The sequence below is a fragment of the Accipiter gentilis genome, chromosome 2 (assembly GCF_929443795.1).
Source record: "Accipiter gentilis chromosome 2, bAccGen1.1, whole genome shotgun sequence".
NCBI lineage: Eukaryota > Metazoa > Chordata > Aves > Accipitriformes > Accipitridae > Astur > Astur gentilis.
Genome location: NC_064881.1, coordinates 25,624,190 through 25,646,385, shown reverse-complemented (window position 1 = coordinate 25,646,385; position 22,196 = coordinate 25,624,190). Strand labels below are relative to the sequence as shown.

General features: G+C 35.7%; 1 protein-coding gene across 7 annotated transcripts in view; it reads right to left on the bottom strand.

Annotated features, from left to right (window-relative positions):
• The window catches only part of WWP1 (WW domain containing E3 ubiquitin protein ligase 1), a 64,192-nt gene that overhangs the window by 22,797 nt on the left and 19,199 nt on the right, over positions 1-22,196 (bottom strand). Inside the window, exons 2-8 of one of the 7 annotated variants that reach the window (XM_049819085.1) lie at positions 15,876-16,024; positions 14,146-14,236; positions 10,279-10,417; positions 7,803-7,927; positions 4,884-5,021; positions 4,720-4,786; positions 2,382-2,563 (exon numbers count right to left, since the gene is read on the bottom strand). In XM_049819085.1, coding sequence (XP_049675042.1) covers positions 2,382-2,563; positions 4,720-4,786; positions 4,884-5,021; positions 7,803-7,927; positions 10,279-10,417; positions 14,146-14,215 — 721 coding nt within the window. In that variant the 5' untranslated portion in view covers positions 14,216-14,236; positions 15,876-16,024. Of the gene's footprint in view, positions 1-2,381; positions 2,564-4,719; positions 4,787-4,883; positions 5,022-6,133; positions 6,265-7,802; positions 7,928-8,489; positions 8,523-10,278; positions 10,418-12,733; positions 12,884-14,145; positions 14,237-15,875; positions 16,025-22,196 lie in introns of those variants that run through there. The other 6 variants (XM_049819077.1, XM_049819092.1, XM_049819101.1 and 3 more) reach the window with 6 other exon arrangements.

The following is a 22,196-nucleotide window of genomic DNA, read 5'->3' as shown; positions in this document are numbered from 1 at the left end:
AGAAGGCTTTATTACTCCCAAACCCACTTGGCCAACAATACATCAATACCAATCATCTGCAGAGCTTAACAAAACAGTATATCAGCACAAGATGATCTTGTCTTAGACAAGCAAAATCAGGTACGGCAGTCAGCACGACCCCCATTAAAAGTCAAGGCCCTATTAAAAGCAGTGCAACATCATTCACAGCTTTCATTTTCTGCAGCACTGATCAACACCAGACAGTGAGAATTTTATTTAAACTCATCAGTTTGTACCTCTTCTAGAGTTGGAATATTTTTCTATAAGACTAAATATAATACGCAACACAGACTTCAAGTAATTTTCTATCTACCAGCATAGTATCAGCTTAACAGTTCTAAGGACTGAGGCCAATTCAGTTGCTCTATACTCATAACCTTATTGACACAGATTTGCAAAATTTAACCTTAGACTACTGCCCATAAAATGCTGTTTCATCATTTTAAAGAGTTCATTTACTTTAATTCTGTATAATACTCTTACAAACAAAAAAATAGCTAGATTCTACTTATTATCTGAAATATGTATATGATGTCAGCAATTTCTTGCTGTCCCAGATGGTCAGAAAAGCAGATCAAAGAATTATAAACAATAAAACTGCCATAAGCATTGTACTTAAGTTAATGAGTCAGTCTCTTCAAGGAATTCCACTGGGCCATAAATATTTTCTTGATATCCATAATGATAAGCATGATTTTATAGGCAGCAGCAGATTCGTAAGATCTGTAAAGGCACTGCTTTTTGAACACAACTATTCCAGTGTAATACATCACTACTTCCAGCTCACACAAAAGAGGTTAACTACATTACGTGTCAAGACTATATGATTTCAAGCAAATGTAAAGCATGACATTAAAAATCAAAACTACAGACAATCTGATGAAGTTTGTTCAAACCTCTGCTTTAACTAGCAATAATTTTACTTAAATAGGAAAAAAAGCCAACTGAAATTTCAGCTTTCATTAAAAAAAAACAAACATTCAATTCATTCACATGAAAGAGTGAACAGGACTATACAACAAAGTTAGGAGCAAAATAACTGACAAATCATCAGCTCTTTTAGTAAACTGATCTCCAAAACAGATCTATAAAACATTACATCAGCCAATTACCTCACCAATTAGATCTAAAGCAGCAATTCTGGCAACATCACATGAAATTACAATCCTGCTAAGCACAACAGTGGGGGGGGGGGGAAGAAAAGTCTATCATCAACAAATGCTGGAGACCTGTTTTAAGCCTTGCCTTAAAAAAGTCTCCACCAACTGGTACAGTAGTTGAAAATGGTTGTATCAGTGCCTGAGTGCAAGCTCAGTGATGATTTCATCAATATTACTATTTGAACAAATCAATTATTTTTGCAATTACCCTATCCTAATACAGATTTCAAATGGATCTCTTCGCTGTTGAAGAAAAAGGGAGCAGTGCCGAAATAACATATATGCCCTCTGGCATTCAACTGAAAAGACAGGGGAATCAAATTCAAGTTCTCCAAATAGAGAAAAGCTTCAGAGAAGGCCTAATTTAATAATTATCTTTTAAAGTTCATAATTGTTTCTGCTATCTCCCCACCATACCCACTTTTCCCACTCTATTACATAAAGTTTGACAGTCTCTGTTCTACCTTTTATTAACAGCTTGCCTATTTCTATATAAGGTTATCTTTTTTCTCTGCTATCACTGTAATCTCTCTTAAACAGCCGAGAAAAGGCAGAAAGTGCTTAGAAAGCACAGTCATTATTAGATGCAAAGTTTTTTCAGGAGAACAAAAATAAAGGAAGACTTTCTTTTCACTTGTTTTACTGTACTGAATGTTACTTGTAGTCATAATTGAAGTTTTTGTGTTTAAGAGGAAAATGAAATTTAGTAGCTGCCAATACCTGTTTTGAAATAGCATACCTTTTGAAAAAACGGAAGGCAAGGAGAGTGTTCAACACATCTCAACTCAGAGCACAGCAGTTCCCTGACAGCACTAAACGTCAGATTTATCTAATGGCAAAAGAAACTTAACTACAGCTACTCAAATTAATTGTGAAAGAATTCTGATTTTTCCTCCAGACAACCAGGAATATGGTTTAGTCATCTGGGACAGAGAAATTGAAGTTTTGGATGCTTTATATCTTTCTTCATCAGAGAACTGATGGGAAAATATGAAAGTTAGTACATTTAAGTATGGATCTACTCCAGAAAAATTCACAGAAGTGGACACACAAGATTATAAATTCAATCCCAGAAACATCCTGTTAGTATTTTTGAAATCTAACAAAAAAATGTATAGAAAGAGTGGCTCAGCTTCAGGTACATTTCAACCAGATAAAAAAGCCTTATGGAACACGTTCTCATAACTTTCCCATTCTTACCAGTGCTGTTGACAGGCTGAGCTGCAAGTGGTTTTGGTACTGGTGTATTTTTGGGTCTGGCTGCAACGTGAGTAGGAGATGGTGTGCTGTCTCCATTAACAGCTTCTATACAGAATGTATTCTGTACTACAGAGTTGGAAGGTACTTGATTGTCTATCCCATTAGAAATGTCACAAGCAGATCTTGGTAAAAATAAAAGATCGTTTTAGGTTACTACAAACAACATGTTAAACAGTTATGCAAATAAACCAAATCATACACTACATCACACTAAAGAAACAAAGAAATGGAAGTAAATTGACAACAGTTTATAGCACAGTGTTTGCAGCCGAGATAACAGCCAAGTGCAAGACCAAAACAATTAAGGAACAAAAGGCAAATTTTGGTTTTGAGGATTTCAGATACTTAAAACAGATAAGATTTTCCATTTCCACTTCATCCTTTACTTGTAATGACATATTGGAATTGAGTTGGGCAGACTGATGTGCCTGCAACATCTTCCAAAGCTGCCTTAGGGACCCTTCCAAAGTGCAGGGAGCAGGAAAACTTTTCCTTTCATTAAGCAAGTGGAACACTTGGCTTTGTTTGTCATATCTCCAAAAATTATTCTAGTCATAACATAAGAAAGTAAAAAAACCTCTCCCTCAGTAAAAGGAAAATAAGATTACCTTCTCTATGCATAGGCAGGATGGGACATTGTGAGGACAGATACACACAGGCAGCTCTGTGTTTGTAAGGCCACATGGAAATAAATGTAGCGTAAGGGCTTATGAATGGAAAGCCTTGTTCAATTATGCTGTTTTTAATTAGATCTATCCCAAAATGCTTAAAGCCACACACCAGAGACACATATTGTGAAAATTACATTCAATGCCAACTCCCCACCTTATCAAGGAGTAAAGGCTAGAAATTAAAGAGAAGTTAAACAGATGTCAAAAAACGTGAGAACTGTTAGAAGTCCCACTTTGCAGAGTAAGAAAGGAAGAAGCAGCATTTCCATGCTACCTTACCCAACTCCAAAGGAGTAATATAAACAGAGAATTAAAGTCTTATCCCTTTTCAACTCTAGACTACAAACCCAATTTGCTCCCTAAAGACATGCACAGAAGCTACCTTAAAACTTTTCTTCATCTCTTAATTTTAAAACTGTAGATCAAAACTGCTGGATAGTTGTATGGAAAACTGCTGTTAATCAAAATATCAACATCAAGAGCAGGATCCCAGTAAAAGCCACACCTCCAGCAACAATAGCTGAATGAAAACAAATGATTGTTACTACTGTTTCAAAATGGTATGCAGATGTGTTTCAAATCACTTTTAATAGTCCCAAGCCTTTCTAACAAAAACTAAGGAGAAGCAACTTTTCATCCTCACTTCCCTCATACTGGGCACCCATGGGGGAACAGAGATAAACCTCCACATATTGAAAAAAAATAATCAAATCAAGCTTACAAGGACAAATGTGTCCCTGTCACTCAAATGCATAGCAACTGTATGTTTTTTCACTCCATTGGGTGTCAAGAACTTAAAAGAGAAAGGGGTTTACTGCAAGGTAAATGAGCAGGCCAGTAACATCAAATTGACCTGAATGTTGACCTATTTGATTAACTAGTGTTGAGGGGGCAAACAATCTACTCCTACTTCTCTCCAGGCAGTCCTTGAACTGGTATAAAGAAGCCAAGAACAAAGATCTAAATTGATCCCAAAGCCTTTTTCTTGCCACTTCAGGTTAAAGCAGGCAACCCCTTTGCCTCAGTGTTCTGAATACTGCTTCCTAAACTCAATACAAGTCTCTTAAACAAATTCCTGATCATGACCTTAAAAAGGAACAGGGTAAAGAGGAAGTAATTTAGGGGTTTTTTTCTTCTTCCTTCCATTCAGACAGTACTTGCAACAAGTTGGTAAACATGAATATAAATGGTTCTTAAACAGCAGAAGAAAACAAATGGAATAAGTACACAAAACCACACTGAATCACTGCTCCCCTAATCAGTCAAATTTTTATGTTTAAAGGGCTACACATCCAAGAGGCAATGATGAAGTAGTGGAAAGCAGACTCTACCAGCAGAGGAAGAAAATAGTTGTAAATTTAATTCTTCTGGAGCTAAACTATGTAATTATCATACAAGTGATGTTTCTAAAACCTGTGGTAACATAATTTAGGGCTTGACAGTTAAAATCTATCACCTTCAAAAAATTAAAAAAAAAAAAAAAAAAAAAAACCCACAGGAAAAAAAAACCAAAAAAACCCCAACAAACCACAAACAAACCAAACCTTTCAACTGATAAATTTGCTAATATACTTCATATAGTGTAAAATACAAAAATAAATTCCAACCTGGATGTACTTCTTGCTGAACCATCTCTGCTTTCATGCACAGCCTCGCCATTTTGCTGAACTTCTACTGAACAGTAAGAAACAAATTCAACAAAAATATTCCATTATATCTGTTTGAAATCTTAATCAAAATATTACCATCTGATATAATTATTTGAACTTACTGGCTGCTGATGAACTGAGATTTGTAAGAGAATCTTGTTCAACAACCAAACCATCTAGCACAACTGTCAGTTCACCTGTTTGCACCATGCCGCTCTTGTTTTCCAAAGAGAGTTTCAACTGTTCTTTCACCTTTTCCACTAAAAATGGAGTTGGGGTGGGTAAGGGCAGAGAAGGAGAGAAGGGATAAAGGAGAGATTAAATTCTAAACAACATTAAAAGAGACTTTCAACACAAAAATGTGATACATGTATATAGTTGTACAAAACTGAACATGGGACATATTCAGATGATGCAAATCAACATAGAAATCACTACAGAGCTGTGTAAATTTACATCTGCTGTGGGTAAAAGCAGAGTTTATTGTACAAATAAATTGGCCATTTACATAGTATGTTCTATAGATATGCTATAGGATCCACATGGTTTCAGTACTTTGTTGTTAATGATTTCCCAGGTTTGCTGTTCCCACTAAGCCCTTTTGAAATTATGCGCTACTTACATAACATAAGAAGGCTAAAAATCAAACAACTTCTGAACTACACATCCAAATACCACAAGTCACGGGGAACCTAATTCTACAACCAGAGCTTATGTTCACTTCTCATATCATCTTCCAAAACTAATTCTAAGAGACCACTGAAAAGAACATCACTTGGAGGAATAAGTAAATGAAAAGACTGCATAGAGTCCCTCCTCATTTTTTAAAATTATTTTTAGTAAATTCTTACTAGCATTTTCATAGATCCCAAATCCAAGGATTAAACAGTAACAGAGAGGATACCTCAAGTAACCAAAAAGTAAATCAGAAACTATTTTCACCAAATAATTTGAGATAATTGAGATATACAAAAAAATGTTTACATGGTGCAGTAAAAGAATTCAGTATGACTGATAAGCAATGCACACATTTGTAGAGAGACATACATAATCCAGAGGTAAAACATGGTGTGGATGCTCCATAATTCTCTCTAAGTCAACTATTACTAGTACAGCAGTTAAAGCTACACATCATAAATCCAAACACAATCAGCTATGAGTTCACATTAATCAGTTTAAAATGCTTAAGGCCTTTTAGTATTTGCGGCCTCAGATTAAAAGATTAATTTTTCAAGATATACCACTGTATTTCCCTCCAATGACAGCATTCCAAGCTAAAGCTCACTGTGCACTTCCATGCATTAAACTAGCATTTTTTCATTCTTAATATATATCATAAATGAACAATAAACATGAAAACAGGGAAGGTTACCATAAGCTATTGCCAGATACCCCCCAAGATGTTAAAGAGCAGGTTTGACAGTGTAGTTAGGCAGCAGGTACTAGCAGACACCCACTGCTGTATTACAATAGATTTCAAAGTACTTTAAATCGCCAGAGCAAGCACAAAGTTCCCAAATATACAGAATTATTGATTTAGCAATCTGCGTTTTGGAAAATTGTACTGCCTGAAAGAAGAAGAAACTAGCCTATCACTGAGCTGTTAAATTAACATACTTATAAATCATCATTTCTGCAAAGGGTGATTGGTTTAGCTTCTGCTATTTTAACAGGTTATCTCCCCAAAACAGATCAACAGTTGGCTGTAGTCCAACTGAGCTGGCAAGAAAGCTGGGAGGGGTGTGGGCAGCAATTCAATACTGGTGGTGTTTAGGATAAAGTAATAGCACTAATTCTACAGTTTCTACATTTAGAGGACTTCCTCTTTACGTTTTCTTCAGTAAAGAGCCTTTCAAGTGCTGCATTTTAGATTAGGTATCAATAACTGAACAACTGAAGGATACCAATCAGGTTATTCTGCCACTGAATTACTGAGTAATCCGGTGTGTGTTAAAGTGCTGACTTGCCCAAATCAGAAACACTGCACATAAATTACTTTTTGTGCAAGGTACAACTAACTCAGTCAACCATTCCCTGAAAGAATTTGCAAAGTTGTTGGACCCTACATCCCCTGGATCTACAGCAATAAAATATTAACTATTTTGTTATAAATAGTTAAAATATTAACCATTTTTTTGCTATCATTATTACAACCCAGTTTCTTCCGACATTTTTTTTTTTTTTAATTTAAAAAAGAAGCAATTTTTCTGCTTAACTACGGGATCTTGGGCAGAATCTTTAAAATACTGCTGAAGAAACACCACTTGATTTTGGATTCTGTTTTAATTTTCCGTAACAATCAGAAAAATGAAGCTTTTTTTTGGCTCTCCTTTCCCCCCACCTCCTTGAACAGAGCTCTCAGGTTTGTATATCTAACTTGCGAGAAACGTTAGAGATTGGTTTAGCTGGAATTCTACTGCCACTCTCAAGTGGAATTTAAAGTGTGGATTCACCATCTTCTTGTACTAATGAAAAAAATTTTAGAAAGTAAATTAGATACAGAAGACCTGTTTTAATTCTATTAAAGACAATTAAAAGTTACATAGAACACAACGATCTCTAATGTACTAAAAGGAAATTCTCAATTGTTTCATTTATCAGTGGTGCCTACTGCTCTCTGGGCAGCTAAATTATGAGGGGAAAATATCCAGCCTTTCTATTAGTGATTCCAGAGAAGGAAAACATGAAAAATTACATAGATGGCTTTTCTGAAAGCTTCGACTTTTTTTTTTTACCAAGTCTAAAACAGATCTTCTAGCCAATTAGTTATTATTTTGCCACAAAACATTGTATTTAATCACTTCCGCTTTTACTTAATCTGCAGTAACTCATTCTCTAACATTTGTTTTAAAATTATTATATCCCATTGTTACATTTAAATTGCTCTCAATAGCACAGACATCTCTAAAAGAGGCAAGTAAAGACATCAACTGAAAGTCAGTTGTAACTGCATGTATAGTTAGTAGTCTGGTTGCCAGTTTGATATATAGATTAGTAAAAATAATTCTACTTTACTCAAAATATCCTTCGTGATAACTTACATTTTCTATTGTGTATTTCCAAAGCTTGTCTCAAGTCTACAGTGGCTCTTCCTAATAAAGCATCTGCTTTTAAAGTGTGATGGCTCCACACTCTAAATTCCAGCGTAGTCTGTGGAGTCACATTCCTGCATATAAAATACATTTTTTTAAAAATTATACAGATTTTAAAGTATTCATCCTTGTTATTAGGAGTATTTGAACTTAATTCACTTTCTCATATTTCTTGTATTTCTTGATGCTAATTAACTGAAAGAAGTTTTTGTACTGCAAGGGGAAATTTTTAACTAAGAACTGCAAACACTATATTTATACTTAAGATCAAACTTAAAGTGCATTACTATGAAAGCATAAGGAATTTGATGAGTATCAGAATAACCTACACTAAGCTCAAATCTCAGTTATATAAAACATATCTCACTTTATTTATGAAAGTCTATTTTCCCTATTCCTCACTATTCCAGAATTCTAACTAAAAACTCACATTATTAAATGTGGAGGAAAAGGTGGTAAGTATATTTGTCTGCCACTAGAAAGAAAAATACTAAATATTTTAAAAAAAGGAAAAAGCAATCAATCAGCTACTTGCAAGCAGGAAGAACCCACTCAATAGGCATCAGCTTTCCATAGAAGTGTTAATAAAACATTTGTGAATCCACAAATATATATAAAACCATAATGTATACTCACAGAAATCAGAGGGGGAAAAATCAAATGATGAAGCTAAAATAAAAATTAGAGGGAAGCAGAAAGATAAAAGACCCAATTACAGTAATATTATGATAAACTTTGGCAGTGATCTCTCCCTTGCTCAAGAAGGAGAACAGGAAACTATGCTAGGTCCTGGAGAGTAAGTTTGTAGTACAGGGTCTAGTACTGCGCAAGAGTGCTCCTAGCTGTGAAAAATGGAGTAGAATCACTGTACTGCAAAAAGTCAAAGGCCACATATCCATTCAATATTGGATACAGAAAGTTACATCACCATTGATGAAAACAATACTAAAAACAAGCCCCATCCTCCCAACAACAGGGCTAGCTTTACAGTCACTTGAACATGTTGGACAACGTCGACCTTTTTTGCTGAAACCCGTGAGCAAATACATTTTTACATTTTGAATAGGCTGCCTTCTAACAGAAGTCTTACTAAAAGACCAGCTCAACAAAGAAAAGAGAAAAAAAACCCAAAACACGTACACACTGACAATATATTGCTGGTGCTCAGGCAGACCCATAGAACTGAGGGGAATTTGGTAAGCCAGAGAGTTCACTTATCCTCAAATAGACTGGGTAACTGAAGCAATGATACCATTCCAATAGCCAGAAGAAGAGGGGGCCAGAATACCTTATATATATAAGGGTCAGATCCTAAGGAAGTAATACTGATGACAGAATGAGTCTGGCTGTACTGTGCATGCCAAATCACCTCATTTCTATCAGCTCACCAAATCCCGCCAAATCAAACCTGCCTCCTCAACAGAAAATCTGGTCTCTGTGAATACACTGATAGCTCTGTGCTTGTGCTAGTAATAACTCCTGGAAATGACTGTCAGGTCCAAGACTATTTTATTTTGTTTTGCTATATTGCAAAGGGCTAATAAACTCTACTAAACCTGAAACATTAAGAAATGTGGCACAGGAATACCCTAATTGCTTCAGCCGAGGTCTGTTGTTAATAAGTAAGTGTGCCCAAACAAACAGTTCCCCAAAGCTATGTATCTTGTACCATTAGCCACCCTCCAGCACTGTTAATTATAGGAACCTGGCATGGTTCCTACTACTAACAAAGCTGGCTATTGCACAGACAGGTCAGATGCTTTAAAAGGTACTGGCCCATGCTCCGTGCCACTTGGTAGTAGCTATGCTGTTTCCAGACCCAAATCTGAAGCAGTACAATCTTGCTTATGTAATAATGCATTCTAGTCAATTGCACAGTGCAAGATTGCCAATTCTTCATAGAGTCATATTCAGGTATATCTACACCTGTAGCACAGTTAAACCAAATTAAACCACAAGAAGATTAAAAACGTCAAATATTAGGATAAGTTGCAAGGTCACTTTGCAGTAAACTGTTTTTGCGTGTGTATCCATTCATCAGGAAATTTAAAGGAAAAAGTAACCTTCCTCATAACTACTACTTATCTTGCTGAAATTTTTTCCCTTTTAAAGTTGAGAATGACATGGTTACAATTAGTAACATCTTCTAGAGAGTAATCTTAAAACTTGAATGGTCCACAGTGCTAACAAATATCAAAAGTATACCATGTATAGCAACTGTATGCAAGGAACACTCTCTGTACAAAAAACATTCTCAAAACATTTTAAGAATTGACAAAAAAGAATTCATCTGAGAAATATCATCTTATGTCTGCATTTAGTCATCAACAGCCAGAGAAAACTATGTAAGCAGCCAAGCTTAGTAAATATTTGCCTGCAATGTCTGCCTAATAAATAGTATTAAACAACCAAAAAATCTACTTACACTGTCAGCTGCTCATCCCATTTTGGATTTGAAGAACTACTTGATTTTGCTGTTTTCTTAATTTCTCCATCTGCAGTTAATTCCGTGTAGAAAGTTGTTCCAAACCAATTCTTTTTCCGTTTCAGTTTGGCACTAGAAACTAACAAAATACATGGCTTTCTCTGTAACAGCATACTGTTGCTGAAAAACAGAAAATGTACTGCCTACACAATGTATGAAGCAGAGCATTGCAATGTTATTCCTCACCTTTTCTACTTCTGCTGAACATAAAGGGGTCAATGCTAAAATGGTAGCTATTATTTTCAAAAGCTACTTTATCAGATAGCTGAAACCAAGTGTGACAAATTCTCTTCCATCACATACTAGCAGGATGGGCTGGAGAGACAGCACAACAATTATTTTAGGGATAAACACTGGAAATCATGTGGGTTCTTTTGTTTATTTTCTCATTGTTCTTCCTACTCTTCCCTTAACTGAAAAATACCTAAGTATGACACATCTGAGAGATTATCAGGCAGACTTTTTTTTTTTTAAATTACAGGCAGTTATGAAAGCATATGCAGTTCAGGCCTATTTCAAAATGTCCCTGTATAGTAAAGCCTGTTTACAGAGCTTCATTTCCTTGCCTGTATTACCTCTGTGGTTAACCTGTGGTTTAACACACCAGTTTGTTAAAAATAAGTAATCAACTCTCAAATTTCTGCTATTTAAACAGCTTTGCAAAGGTTCAGCTAAGTATTCAACAATTAAGAAAGAGCAAATGACCAAAGAAGCTATTCTTCACCTCCAAATCACTGGTGAGGTCCTCAGTGCTCCTGAACACAAATCTGTTCTCCCACTTCCTCGCCCAGCTGAGGAAGTTACTATAAAAAACAACAGCAGCCTAACTGCCAGCATTTTAAATTCTATTTCAGGCAGATGTTGTCTTCAGAAGGCCACATCGATGGACTTAGAGCTGTACCTATCAGCTGACTATGCCTTCTCTCTCATTCCTCCCATACTGCAGTGTGATTCTCTTTCCCTTCACTTTCAAACTAAAGCGAAGCCGAGTATCTTCAGCCACTTGGAAAAAATCCTTCCCTGTTATTTTTCTGTATGGTACTTGCTAATTCAAAAATAAGGGGAAGTTAACTAAACTGTATGAAAAGGAGACAATAAAAGTCTGTCATGTATTTCTGGATTACAGTATTCTGAAATGTATACAATAGTTAGTTCAAAGTTAGCGGGATGCAACCATCCAAGATTCTAAGGGCATTAGCCATGGACTTTTACTTAATTTCCATTAAAAGGTGCACACTTAACTCCCTCACATTTGAAAAGTTCAGTCTAAGTCATGCACCATGTGTCATAAAAGGGAACTGCAGCCTTGATAGCAACGAAAGATTAAATGTAGAAGACTAAAAACATAATTCCACACATGGGTCATATTTTTTCATCTGAAATCATGATGTATTTTTAAGCTTTAACAACCTCTACTTCTTCCCTGTCTTTTTCCTCCATATTTTACTTTCTAAAAGCAACAGCAACATTTGTTAAAATATAGGCATCTAGTCATAATATTCAAGCTTCCTTTTAGTTTCCCCCCTTTAATCTAATTAAGTTTTAAGCCATTAAGTTTTAGTCCCCAAACAAGAAAGGAGATCATTACCATTTTTTGGTTAGGAGTTCTTTTAAAAATTAGTAGTAAGTAACAAATACTAGCAAAAGACTTCAAAAAGAACTAACAAGACAAGATATCTCACCAAGTGTATTTGAAAAAATACTGATGGCAAAACTTGTTGGCAACATGCTGTAACTGTCCAAACTCGAACAAGTCATCACTCCATATGAATTTCCTTGTCTACAAAATGAGTATATGCTATTTGCTGCCTTTATAAAAGTGCTTTTTAAGTATTGTTCTTGAAATATAATTCTAGATTCTACAGCAGCATAAACTAATCTGAGCATAAACCAGTGTAGGTCAGCAATACTACAGTCCCACACTCCTCTGTCTGCCACTTCTTTCCCTGTACTGCCACCGGCATACCTCTGATCTTGCAATAAAGACTGGTTAGAGAAATAAACCTTCAGAAAACTAATCTTAAAAATTGTACAGATTTCTTCCCACTTTGATCCTTGAACCAGATCTCTTAAAGTCAAGAGAAGCTCCAGTGCCAGAAAAATACAAGACTACTTACATAAGAAGCCGTACAGTACAGGATATCAGAACGATCATGTCTGCATACACAGATCTGAAGTTACGGGTCATTTGTATAACTCTGTTGCAGTTATATATATTCAATCTACAGGTGGTTCCACCTATGCTGTTAGTAATTGCCAGTTTGGATGATTAATCACATTACCCAGTTATGTAATCCTTACACAAGGTTAATCAGTTTTAAGGTTCATCTCTTATCTAATTTGACAAAATAACTATTTGGGGGACTATCCAACAATGTATTTTTTCTCAAATAACCTGGCCATCTTTGGACCATCCAGCATGATGAATCTTTCTTGAGATGCAGCTTTTTTTAAGACATGGTATCTCACTCATGTTTTTTCCAAATTTTGTTCAAGATAGCCTTAATATATTCTTGGTCATGCATTCATTCTTACTTCAGGGTTCCCAGATTTCTCAGGATCCCTGGAAAGTTCAAGTTATTTATCAATGGTAAAATAATACTTATATACATACATATGTACACACATACATTTATGCATATATATATATTTATGCACAATATCTAACTACTTGCTGGTAACATTTTCACTTTTAACTACTGTAATACTGTCATAATTAGCTATCAAATTTGTTTACCTAGATGCATTTTGCTTATCTTCAGACTACAAGAAGTCTTTGTTCTGCTCTGCCATCCCACAGAAAGAGCAGCTAAGACTGACACCAATTCTCACGTCCCTTACCAGTTCTTATTCATGAGTAGCAAAATGCATAACCTACATGGCCTGTTCAACATCTATTGAAAAAAGTGTCCCCATTACAATCAGAAATTTCCAGAATTGCTTGTAGCCCACTGTGTTTCCTTTCCAGCAGATACTGGGATGGCTGAATTCTACCTTGAACTAGGAGAACCAGCACAGCAAAAGGAAAAAAGTAAACACTCACAAGATGCTATATTGTAAATTCCAATTGGATAGAAGGAAAAACTTTTTCACAGTGATGTGGTTTATCATCCCAACAAGCTGCCCAGGAAAGCTGGTAATCTACAGCCTTTGAGATACTGAAATTTCAACTGGACAATACCCTGAGCAACCTGATCCAACTACAGAGGCAGCCATGCCTTCAGCAGAAGGGTGAACTAGGAAATCCCCAAAGGTCCCTTCCAACCTAAATTATTCCATATGGCTGCGTAATCTAACCTGATGCCCTAAGGACAATACAGAATACCTATATTATTCTCAACAGATGTTTATCTGATACGTAATCAAAGACCTTAATCTTTTGAAGGGCTAGCAGATTTTGTGATCTCCTCCAGTTCTTCTCCAGCTTCACTATAACATTGCACCTGTTTTCAGCTTGGGGTTCGCTACAACTACCCAACTTTTTTGTAGAATTTCAATATGTATTCCATCTATAGAATGTGTGCCATTATTTGTTCCCAAGCAAAATTCCTTACATTTGTCCCTACTGTTGCATTGAATCTCATTTTTTTCTAATTTGAAGAGATCATTAAACTCCGCCATCCAACTCACTATATAACCTCTACCTAGCTTCAATTCATCTACAAAAATTAGTCATATTCTTAACTGTAACATTCAAGATATTAATGAAAATATTAACTGATCCATTTTTTACACTCATTTCAAAGATTGCTTTTTCAGAATACATGTTTTCCTGTAAAAATCACCATGAACCAAATCACCACTTGCCTGTTACTTGCATCTGTAATCTTCCATTATGGTTGTTACTTGTATCAGATCTTGGTGAGGCTGTGGCCATGTCAGAGGTTTAGGCTTTAGCCTGAAAAAAAAGCACACAGGTAGCTTATTAAAAAGTACTTACCTCTGCATGCTAGTTACAACTACTAAATAAAATGCTCAACTAATCAGCAAATTATCAAATGTTACTTAGGTATGGCAGACTGCATTATTTCATAACACCAGTTAAAAAAAACAATTACTTTGGAAATTTGTCCCATGTCACCTTTGAGAAAGCCAAGACATTTCAGTAATACATACATTTGCATAGTTTAGAATAACTGTGTAAGGCAAGAAAAAAAATTCAGCTGTGATATATCAATACTCCTATCTCCAGAAGGTATGCTTATGGTCTGATTTCAGATGAGCTAAGCACCAACAACCTCATATGAACAAAACATCTGAAACGTTTACATGCTTGAAAGTCAAGCTGTCCCCAGAACAATACACTTAAGCAGTAACACAAGTGATTCAGACAACAAATATTTGAATTCTATCCCTAGATTTGTAATCAGCTTTCTATAGCACTATAGTCCACCCACAAATCACTCCCCTTATCTCTTGAGACAGTAAGCACTTTACATGGACCACCCCATATTATCATTTGGCAACTAAAATAGTATGGCTTTGATCTTGGCTGGGACATCCCAGCACTCGAAGCACATGCAGACAACATCACTCCCATCCTCCTGAATTACTACACCTGAAACAAAAACAGAAGTAAAATATTCTCTGTTTCTATCAGACAACTGTTCTTCATGAGGAAAGAATACATACATTTAAAATACACTTTCCAAGATCTGCATGAACTTCCATATATCTATTTCTGTGAACATTAATTGGTATCAGTAATAATATGGGAACAGTTGTCACCAAACCTTTTTGGTCGTGCACCTATATCAGTAAAAAATTTTTGAGCACACACCCTGAATATGTGTATATTTATGTATAAACTATATATAGGTACTACTGTACTAATGTATTCTGTACATTACAAAACATACAAGAATAGAAATGAAAAAGGATGAGATAAGGATGAAATAAAACAGTATTTTAAAATAGTTTTATTATTAATGGTACAAAAAATCCTTTTTACTCTTGCAAAAAAAAATTAATTTTTTTTTTGAGACAGCCATGTGATTGAATATGCTTCATCAAATTTTAAAATGGTGGCTTAACACTTTGTAATACAGTAATTTGAAGGTCTGATTCTAAATTCAGTTTATTTCAGTACTTGGTTTTAATGGCTGTCATAGCTGGAAAACACAATTTACAAAGATACGTACATCCAAATGAAAGTGCATCCCTGGCTGCACTTACTAAATCACGATACTCTTTTTTCATTCCCAAGCACTAATTATACAAAGTTTTTTTCTTAAAATTTGGCCAGTAAATTTTTATCTTCCCCAATATCAATCAGTTGTTATTGCAAACTAATGGAAGGTGTTGCATTTCTGTATTTTTAATAAATGGGTTCAAAACTCCCTGAAACTCTTCATTTGGAAGACTTTTAAGCAGGTGAGGAAATTCTGTTTCCAAGTTTAAGTGTACAGATATGAGAGTTTTTATAGAAGACACACATCTTTTCTGGCAACAAAATCACACAATGATGGAAACATTTCCAAACATATGTTTTCAAAATGCTCTCTTCGTAGCATGAATTTTTTTCAAAAAGCAGTCACCTTCTTGCTCATTGTTAAAGCGCCACCTTTGCCTTGAAGGGACATATTAAGTGTCTCTATTTTTTTGAAAACATCTGTTTGTCAGCATACTGCTGACAGCCACTTGTCATCACAGAACAGGTCAGCAAATCCAGAATACTTGTCTTTTTCTGAAAGGAAAACGCGTAATTAATCTTTAAGTTTTACAACTCTTCTAAGCACTTTGCCATCATAACCAGCAAACCTCTGCACGGTACAAAAGATTTTCCTGGTCACTCCCCATGTCATTACAAATTATTGTAAAGATTCTACTATTTAAAGGTTTTATTTTCATATAATTAAACACATTGATGACATCCTGCAGCACTTTGTGCACTTCTGGCTCCACCTTGCTTGTTGCTTGCCTGTCTATGATGCAGTGAATGAATTCCACATGTGGCTGTCTCCTTGTAAACTTACCCCAGAATCCTTTTTACTTCAGTCAAACCAGCCACTCCATCAGTGGTTACATTAGCACAGTTTCTCCATTTAAAAAAAATGTTGTTATTAAAGAAGTCACTTACTGTTAAGAATGTATCTTCTCTGGTACATCTTTCCTTAGTGACTTAGTTCTTTGTGTATTTCATTATCAACACAGAATCTAGCAACTACTGTAAGCTGAGCCACATTAACAAACATCTATACTTTCATTCAACTGTATAGCAAGCCTCCCACACCGTGTAATTTTTTTCTAATATTTGTTTCTTCAAATCATTGGTAATGTTCCAACATGTTCCAACAGGATTTGCTGACAAACAAATGCATTTCAGTTTGTCACCATATTGTTTTCCATGTATTATTTCAGACATTTTTACTGCAGCAGGAAAACCAAGTGGTCCCCCAACAGTATGTGGCTTCTATGTCTTTTGCTATTGAGAAACCTCGAAAGAGGCTTCTAGACATCTAACATTAAGTTTAGTGAAATCTTTTAAAGTACTGGACTGAGTATCGCATGACTTTAAACACTGCTGAAAAAATCGTAGAGGTTTGTCTTCATGTTCTGGATGCTTAGTTTTTAAATGCCTTGCTAACTGTTAAGGCTTTATACTATCATTAGCTGATACCTCAAAGTCAAGATTCTTTTAGGTTGAGGTTCATCATTAACAATAGCAGATGTACATCCATATTTCAAAGAGCCTTCTTGAAAAATCCAAATTTTTTTGGCCAACACCTTGTCAGATCTAACTGCCACTGTTTTTACCTCATAATGAAGCTGACCAGGAGCTCATACTAGGAGTAGGAGAAGCATCAGCTCTGCTATGTTCTTTATTGTTCACTTGTGCTCACATCAGTATTATCTTCAAACCATGGCCTCTTTGCAGGAATTTTTTTAAGCCGTTTGCCCATTTTGTGAAGGTTAGTTTAGTTAAAACTAGGTAATACAATCCAGAAATCCACCTAACCGAGCACTTGTAAACAATGACCAAGTGAAGTTGCTATGGCGATCCCTCCACACTGCGGAAGACTAAATCCACCCTCAGGACACCTCACAAACCATACATGACACAGGACCATCTGACATACGGACCGAGTGAGGGTGCCAATGTCAACACATGTATTAAATAGAGCTTAATTTCCTTCTTATTTTTCTGATAAAATATAAGTCCTAATATTTTCTTCCCACACCTCTATGGATGGTCTTGCACATCCCACTTTGGGGACTACTGATATGGAAGACCTCAAAGGAGCAACACATGCAATCAATTCTGTAGCAAGTAAACTCAAATTCTTCACAAGAAACCAAGATCTGCAATTTACTTCTAATCATACATTAAAAAATTAGTTTAAGCGTACTTCTGTAACTGACAAATTATGATTATTTTTACTAGGATTTTTCCTCCTACTGTTCAACCTGCAGAGACCTAAAATGCTAGGGGTTTCTTTTGTTTGTTTTAGTTCATTCGGTGGCTGGGGTTTGTGGGGTTTTTTAACTCTACTCCCAGCATGCACAAAGCAAAGTAAATATAGAAATAAAGAAATAAACTGTGTCAAAGTCCTCAGGTAGACAGTTCATTGCCTAACCTCCTCAGACTTCAGGTGTCAGGTACTGATTTGTCTGCAAGGCATACCACCTGCCCTAACCTGAGTTTCTGGCTCTGCTTGCTACTAAGCTGCTAACTGCATTTGGCAAATATGTGTTTGCCAATCTCCTGATAACAGGGAAGTGAGAATTCACTACACTTAGCTTTGCATCTTTCCCCTTGAAGGAAAAAATGACCATGATGCCTGGGAGAAATTATTACAATGCCAGAGAGATCCCAACAGAGGATGGAGATGAAACAAAGCTAGGCTTGGAGTTGGCTGAGGGGCTGCATGTTTCTGCAATAACTACATGACTGCATCCCACATTAACAGTGCCCCAGTGTTCTGTTTTGGCCCTTGTAAAATGAACATCCTTCTATAATAGCAGTCTATTTCATATTCTTGCCAATATGGTACACCTAGGTACATTTACATAGCAACGATTACAGTTCCAGATTTTTAGTGTGTTGTAAACAAAATACTGCATTAACATGTATGTCAAATACTATTCAGAAAAACAAATTAAAATATATGGAAGTGCAAAAAAAAGCTTTTAAAGTTTTTTAAATACACATAGCTTTTTATCAACAATACATGAAGAAAGTATTATGTCATATTTTATATTCAAAACAGCTTTACTGAACAGAGCAAATTAGTTGAACTGACTGACTGTGGTCCTATCATGTTCCAAAGATTCCATACCTACAGCACCTCCCATCCTTATTTAACAGATTAGGAATTAAGAACTGGTTAGGAATTAAGGGGAAAGGAAACATGAAATTTTCTCTGAGTCAAAAGAAGAAAACTAATCAATCAGTTTTTCTAGTAACTTCTTTTTCAGGAATACATCAAAAAAAAAATTATTTAAGGCTTGAGTCATTAGTTATTTTCATCAGTAACTACCCAAACTCAGCTACTGACACTTAACAGATTATTGTCTAATGAGCTCTGATGCAGGTTGGCTCTCCTGGGAGAAGAGAGAGCCTACTCACGCCATGATGATTATAATCTTCATTCAAGATCCAAAAAGCTACTCTTACTGTATTATTGAAAAAAAACCAACCAAACAAAAAAGTCTTCAATGCCCAATGCACACGGGGTCACACTCACTCCCAGTTGAACATGTCTTTTTTCCAGGTAAACAAAGCCTTCAGGAAGAAAAGCTGGCCAAGTTTCATTGTACAAGATGAAGGATCTTACCTAGAGCTTTGGACACCTATTACTCCTTGAAGGCTAGTCTGGATATGTGACAAATGCTGCTACACAATCGAAGAGGAGAAGCATAATCTAAAACTAAGCCCCTCAGCCTTTGATAGGAAAATTACTACCCTGATGCAGTCATGGTGGGGCGTGGGGGGATGAGACATGGGACAGCAATGCTATTTATCACATGAACTGTTTGCAGTAGTGATAAAAACAGTATTAGAGACATTGTACATGGTACTAGTAGTGATTGTCATATTCAAGAAAAGGACAGGACATGAAGAGCACTACTGGGAGAATAAACACAATGAAAGAGCAGTCTAACAATAAGAAAGTGTCCTAGAAGTAACTCTGCTCATCAACTATAAATATGTCAGGAACATGTAGAAAACAAACAAAAACAAAAAAAAGGGCTACTGAATTAAAAGAATAGTGTCGACACAAATGTTTCCAAAAATCTCACGTTTCTGGGGGGCAGAGTTGCAGCAGAGAGAGGCAGTAAGCATATACTGTATCAAACTAAGCAGGGACAATGAAGTCACATAGCAGAGGGACTGACAGACTTGCATTAGGATGGGATTACACCATCACTCTCTTGTCTCATCAGAACTATAAATTTTCAGAAGTTGAGAAAGTTTTTTTAAAGTTCTACAATTAGAAATTCTTATAGTTTCTACTGAAAAACTGGAAGTGAAGTGATGATATTCATCTGGGGGATTGAGAAGTTTTCACAACCAGGGATAATGTCAGAACCAAATACCAGCTCTTTCTTGATCTAATTTGCAAGAAAGCCTATATGAGAAAGAAAAACAGGTGGTGAAGCAGCAGTGAAAGATGGGGGGGGGGGGGGGGATAAATAAACAATTTTAGAAAGTTTTATTTCAAATAATGCAAGTCCTAACCACTAATGGGCAAGGGAACACTATGCCATATGGGCACTATTTACTGCTTTCTTGCATCATGCACACACTTTTTTTTCGTCAGCCCTAAATCGACCTAAATTCTTGTTACTCAAAATGAATGCCCAGTCTGGCTACTGAACATGTTCATTAAGGGTTAAAATCTTTGAGGTTATCTCTACATAATCTTAAAAAGAGGATTACATACAGCAAAGTAAGAGTCACCATCCTTGTAGTTATAATATTCCTGAAAATCAGGGGATTAATTCTAACAGGGCTAGTCACCACATATTCCCGAATATGAACCTGCTATACCTCTTTATTCAAGTTCTAGGTTAAACTTCATTGGCCTAAAGCTTTACTTTCAGAACTGTTTCACTTACACACACAACCCCGCACCCACTCAAAATTCCTGGATACCAAAAATAAATTAAGAGAGAGTCTTGACAGCCACATAAAGAACATAGTTATCACAACGCTTCTATCTAAACCATTCTCAACATACATAACCATTACATCAACTGGAAGTGTACAATTTATTTATTAACCCCTATTACAGATATTTTTAAAATTAATATTACTTCAGTTGTATAAATTATTTTGGGTAACTACAGATCAACTAGGACAAAATAAGACCCTAGCAAAACCATGAAATGGCTGACACAGTAGTCTATTAAAAAATTAAAGGATCATTTCCTAACTCATGCGAATCAACAGTTTCATGGAAGAGAGTCTAGTTAACAATAACGGCATTTATGAATTTATACTTCTGTGTAGAATTTTCTCTAAATCTCAAAGTGTTATTAAAACATCAGAAATAAAAGACAACCACAGCAGTGGAAATTTCATTAATTGATTTTTCAGTCTCCAGTAGGTGATTTACTTATTCATGGAATTTAAGCAGATAGATTTTAAATTACACCCATCTGGTAACGAATGCACCTGCTTGAGACTTACTATTGTGCTATATTGAAACAAATAATGGTATTTCTTGTGAAGCTGAAAGTTAAAAAGTATCACTGGAGCAGCAAACACATATTATAAATTGACTGATGCTTTGAATCAGTAATTGAGGAGATTTTTCATGAAGAACCAAGAAATTCAGTTCTAGAAGAACACAACAGCCAACACAGAGTCCTCTCCTTACAAGTATGATACCACAGGAGCCAAGCTAGGAGTAAAACAAACAACAAAATGTACCAAATTTAAGATAGTAGGGTCTAATTACCTGTGATATCATTTCACAATGGACAGAAAATCCTATCATACGAAACAGTTAAAATATAGGAAGAATGTTAAATCTGCAGAAACAAGAAGTTAGAGAGCATGGCTTTTCAATATAACTTTAAATCAGAAGATCTGCAAATGAGGAAAGTATCAAGGGAATATTTATCCAAGAAGCGCATTCTCCCCCACCACAATTACCTACAGAAGGTCAATTCACTAAAAAACCCCAAACAAACAAACAAACAAACAAAAAAAAAAACCAAACAGAATGACATAGCCAGGAACTCAGAAACCATCCATAAAGCTGGGGTAGGGAATTTCACAAGTCACTGTGTTCCTTGGCTGAAACTGACTGCAGTTTCATCTGATAAAAGACAAAACACTGAACAGAAAATAAATATAATTCTAATTTAAAATGAGTTATATTCAATCACAATGTATTTGGGCTTACTGATGGTGCTTTAATGACCACTGATTTATTCTCTTGCTAACCTGACACTTCTGTTCCGGAAATAATATAGAACATGGTGGATAAGGAAGGAGAAAAAAATACACACGAACAGATTACACCATGAGTGAGCACTGTTAATTCAAAAGTCTTCCTGAATGCCCAAAACCAGAATAAGAAAACTTGAGATCTAGTTGTATAAATGCACTAAGCAAGGACAAAGTACATAGATGAGCAAAATGCCTATTACTAACCTCCCTACTAACATCTTTAATTCAATTTACCATAAGTAAGAATTGAGTTGGCTAGGTAAAAACACCATAATGCCATAAATACTGTTTTTCACATATCAGAGCATATCTTCCAAACAAGAATGGAAATGCAGAAAAATATTTTCTTAATTTTTTTTTTTTTTTTTCTAAAAACAGGGAAGCTCATCTATTGAAGATTATTCCCACCCCACCCCCCAAGCAAAAAGGTAGGAAAGGTTGAAGGAAGGATAGG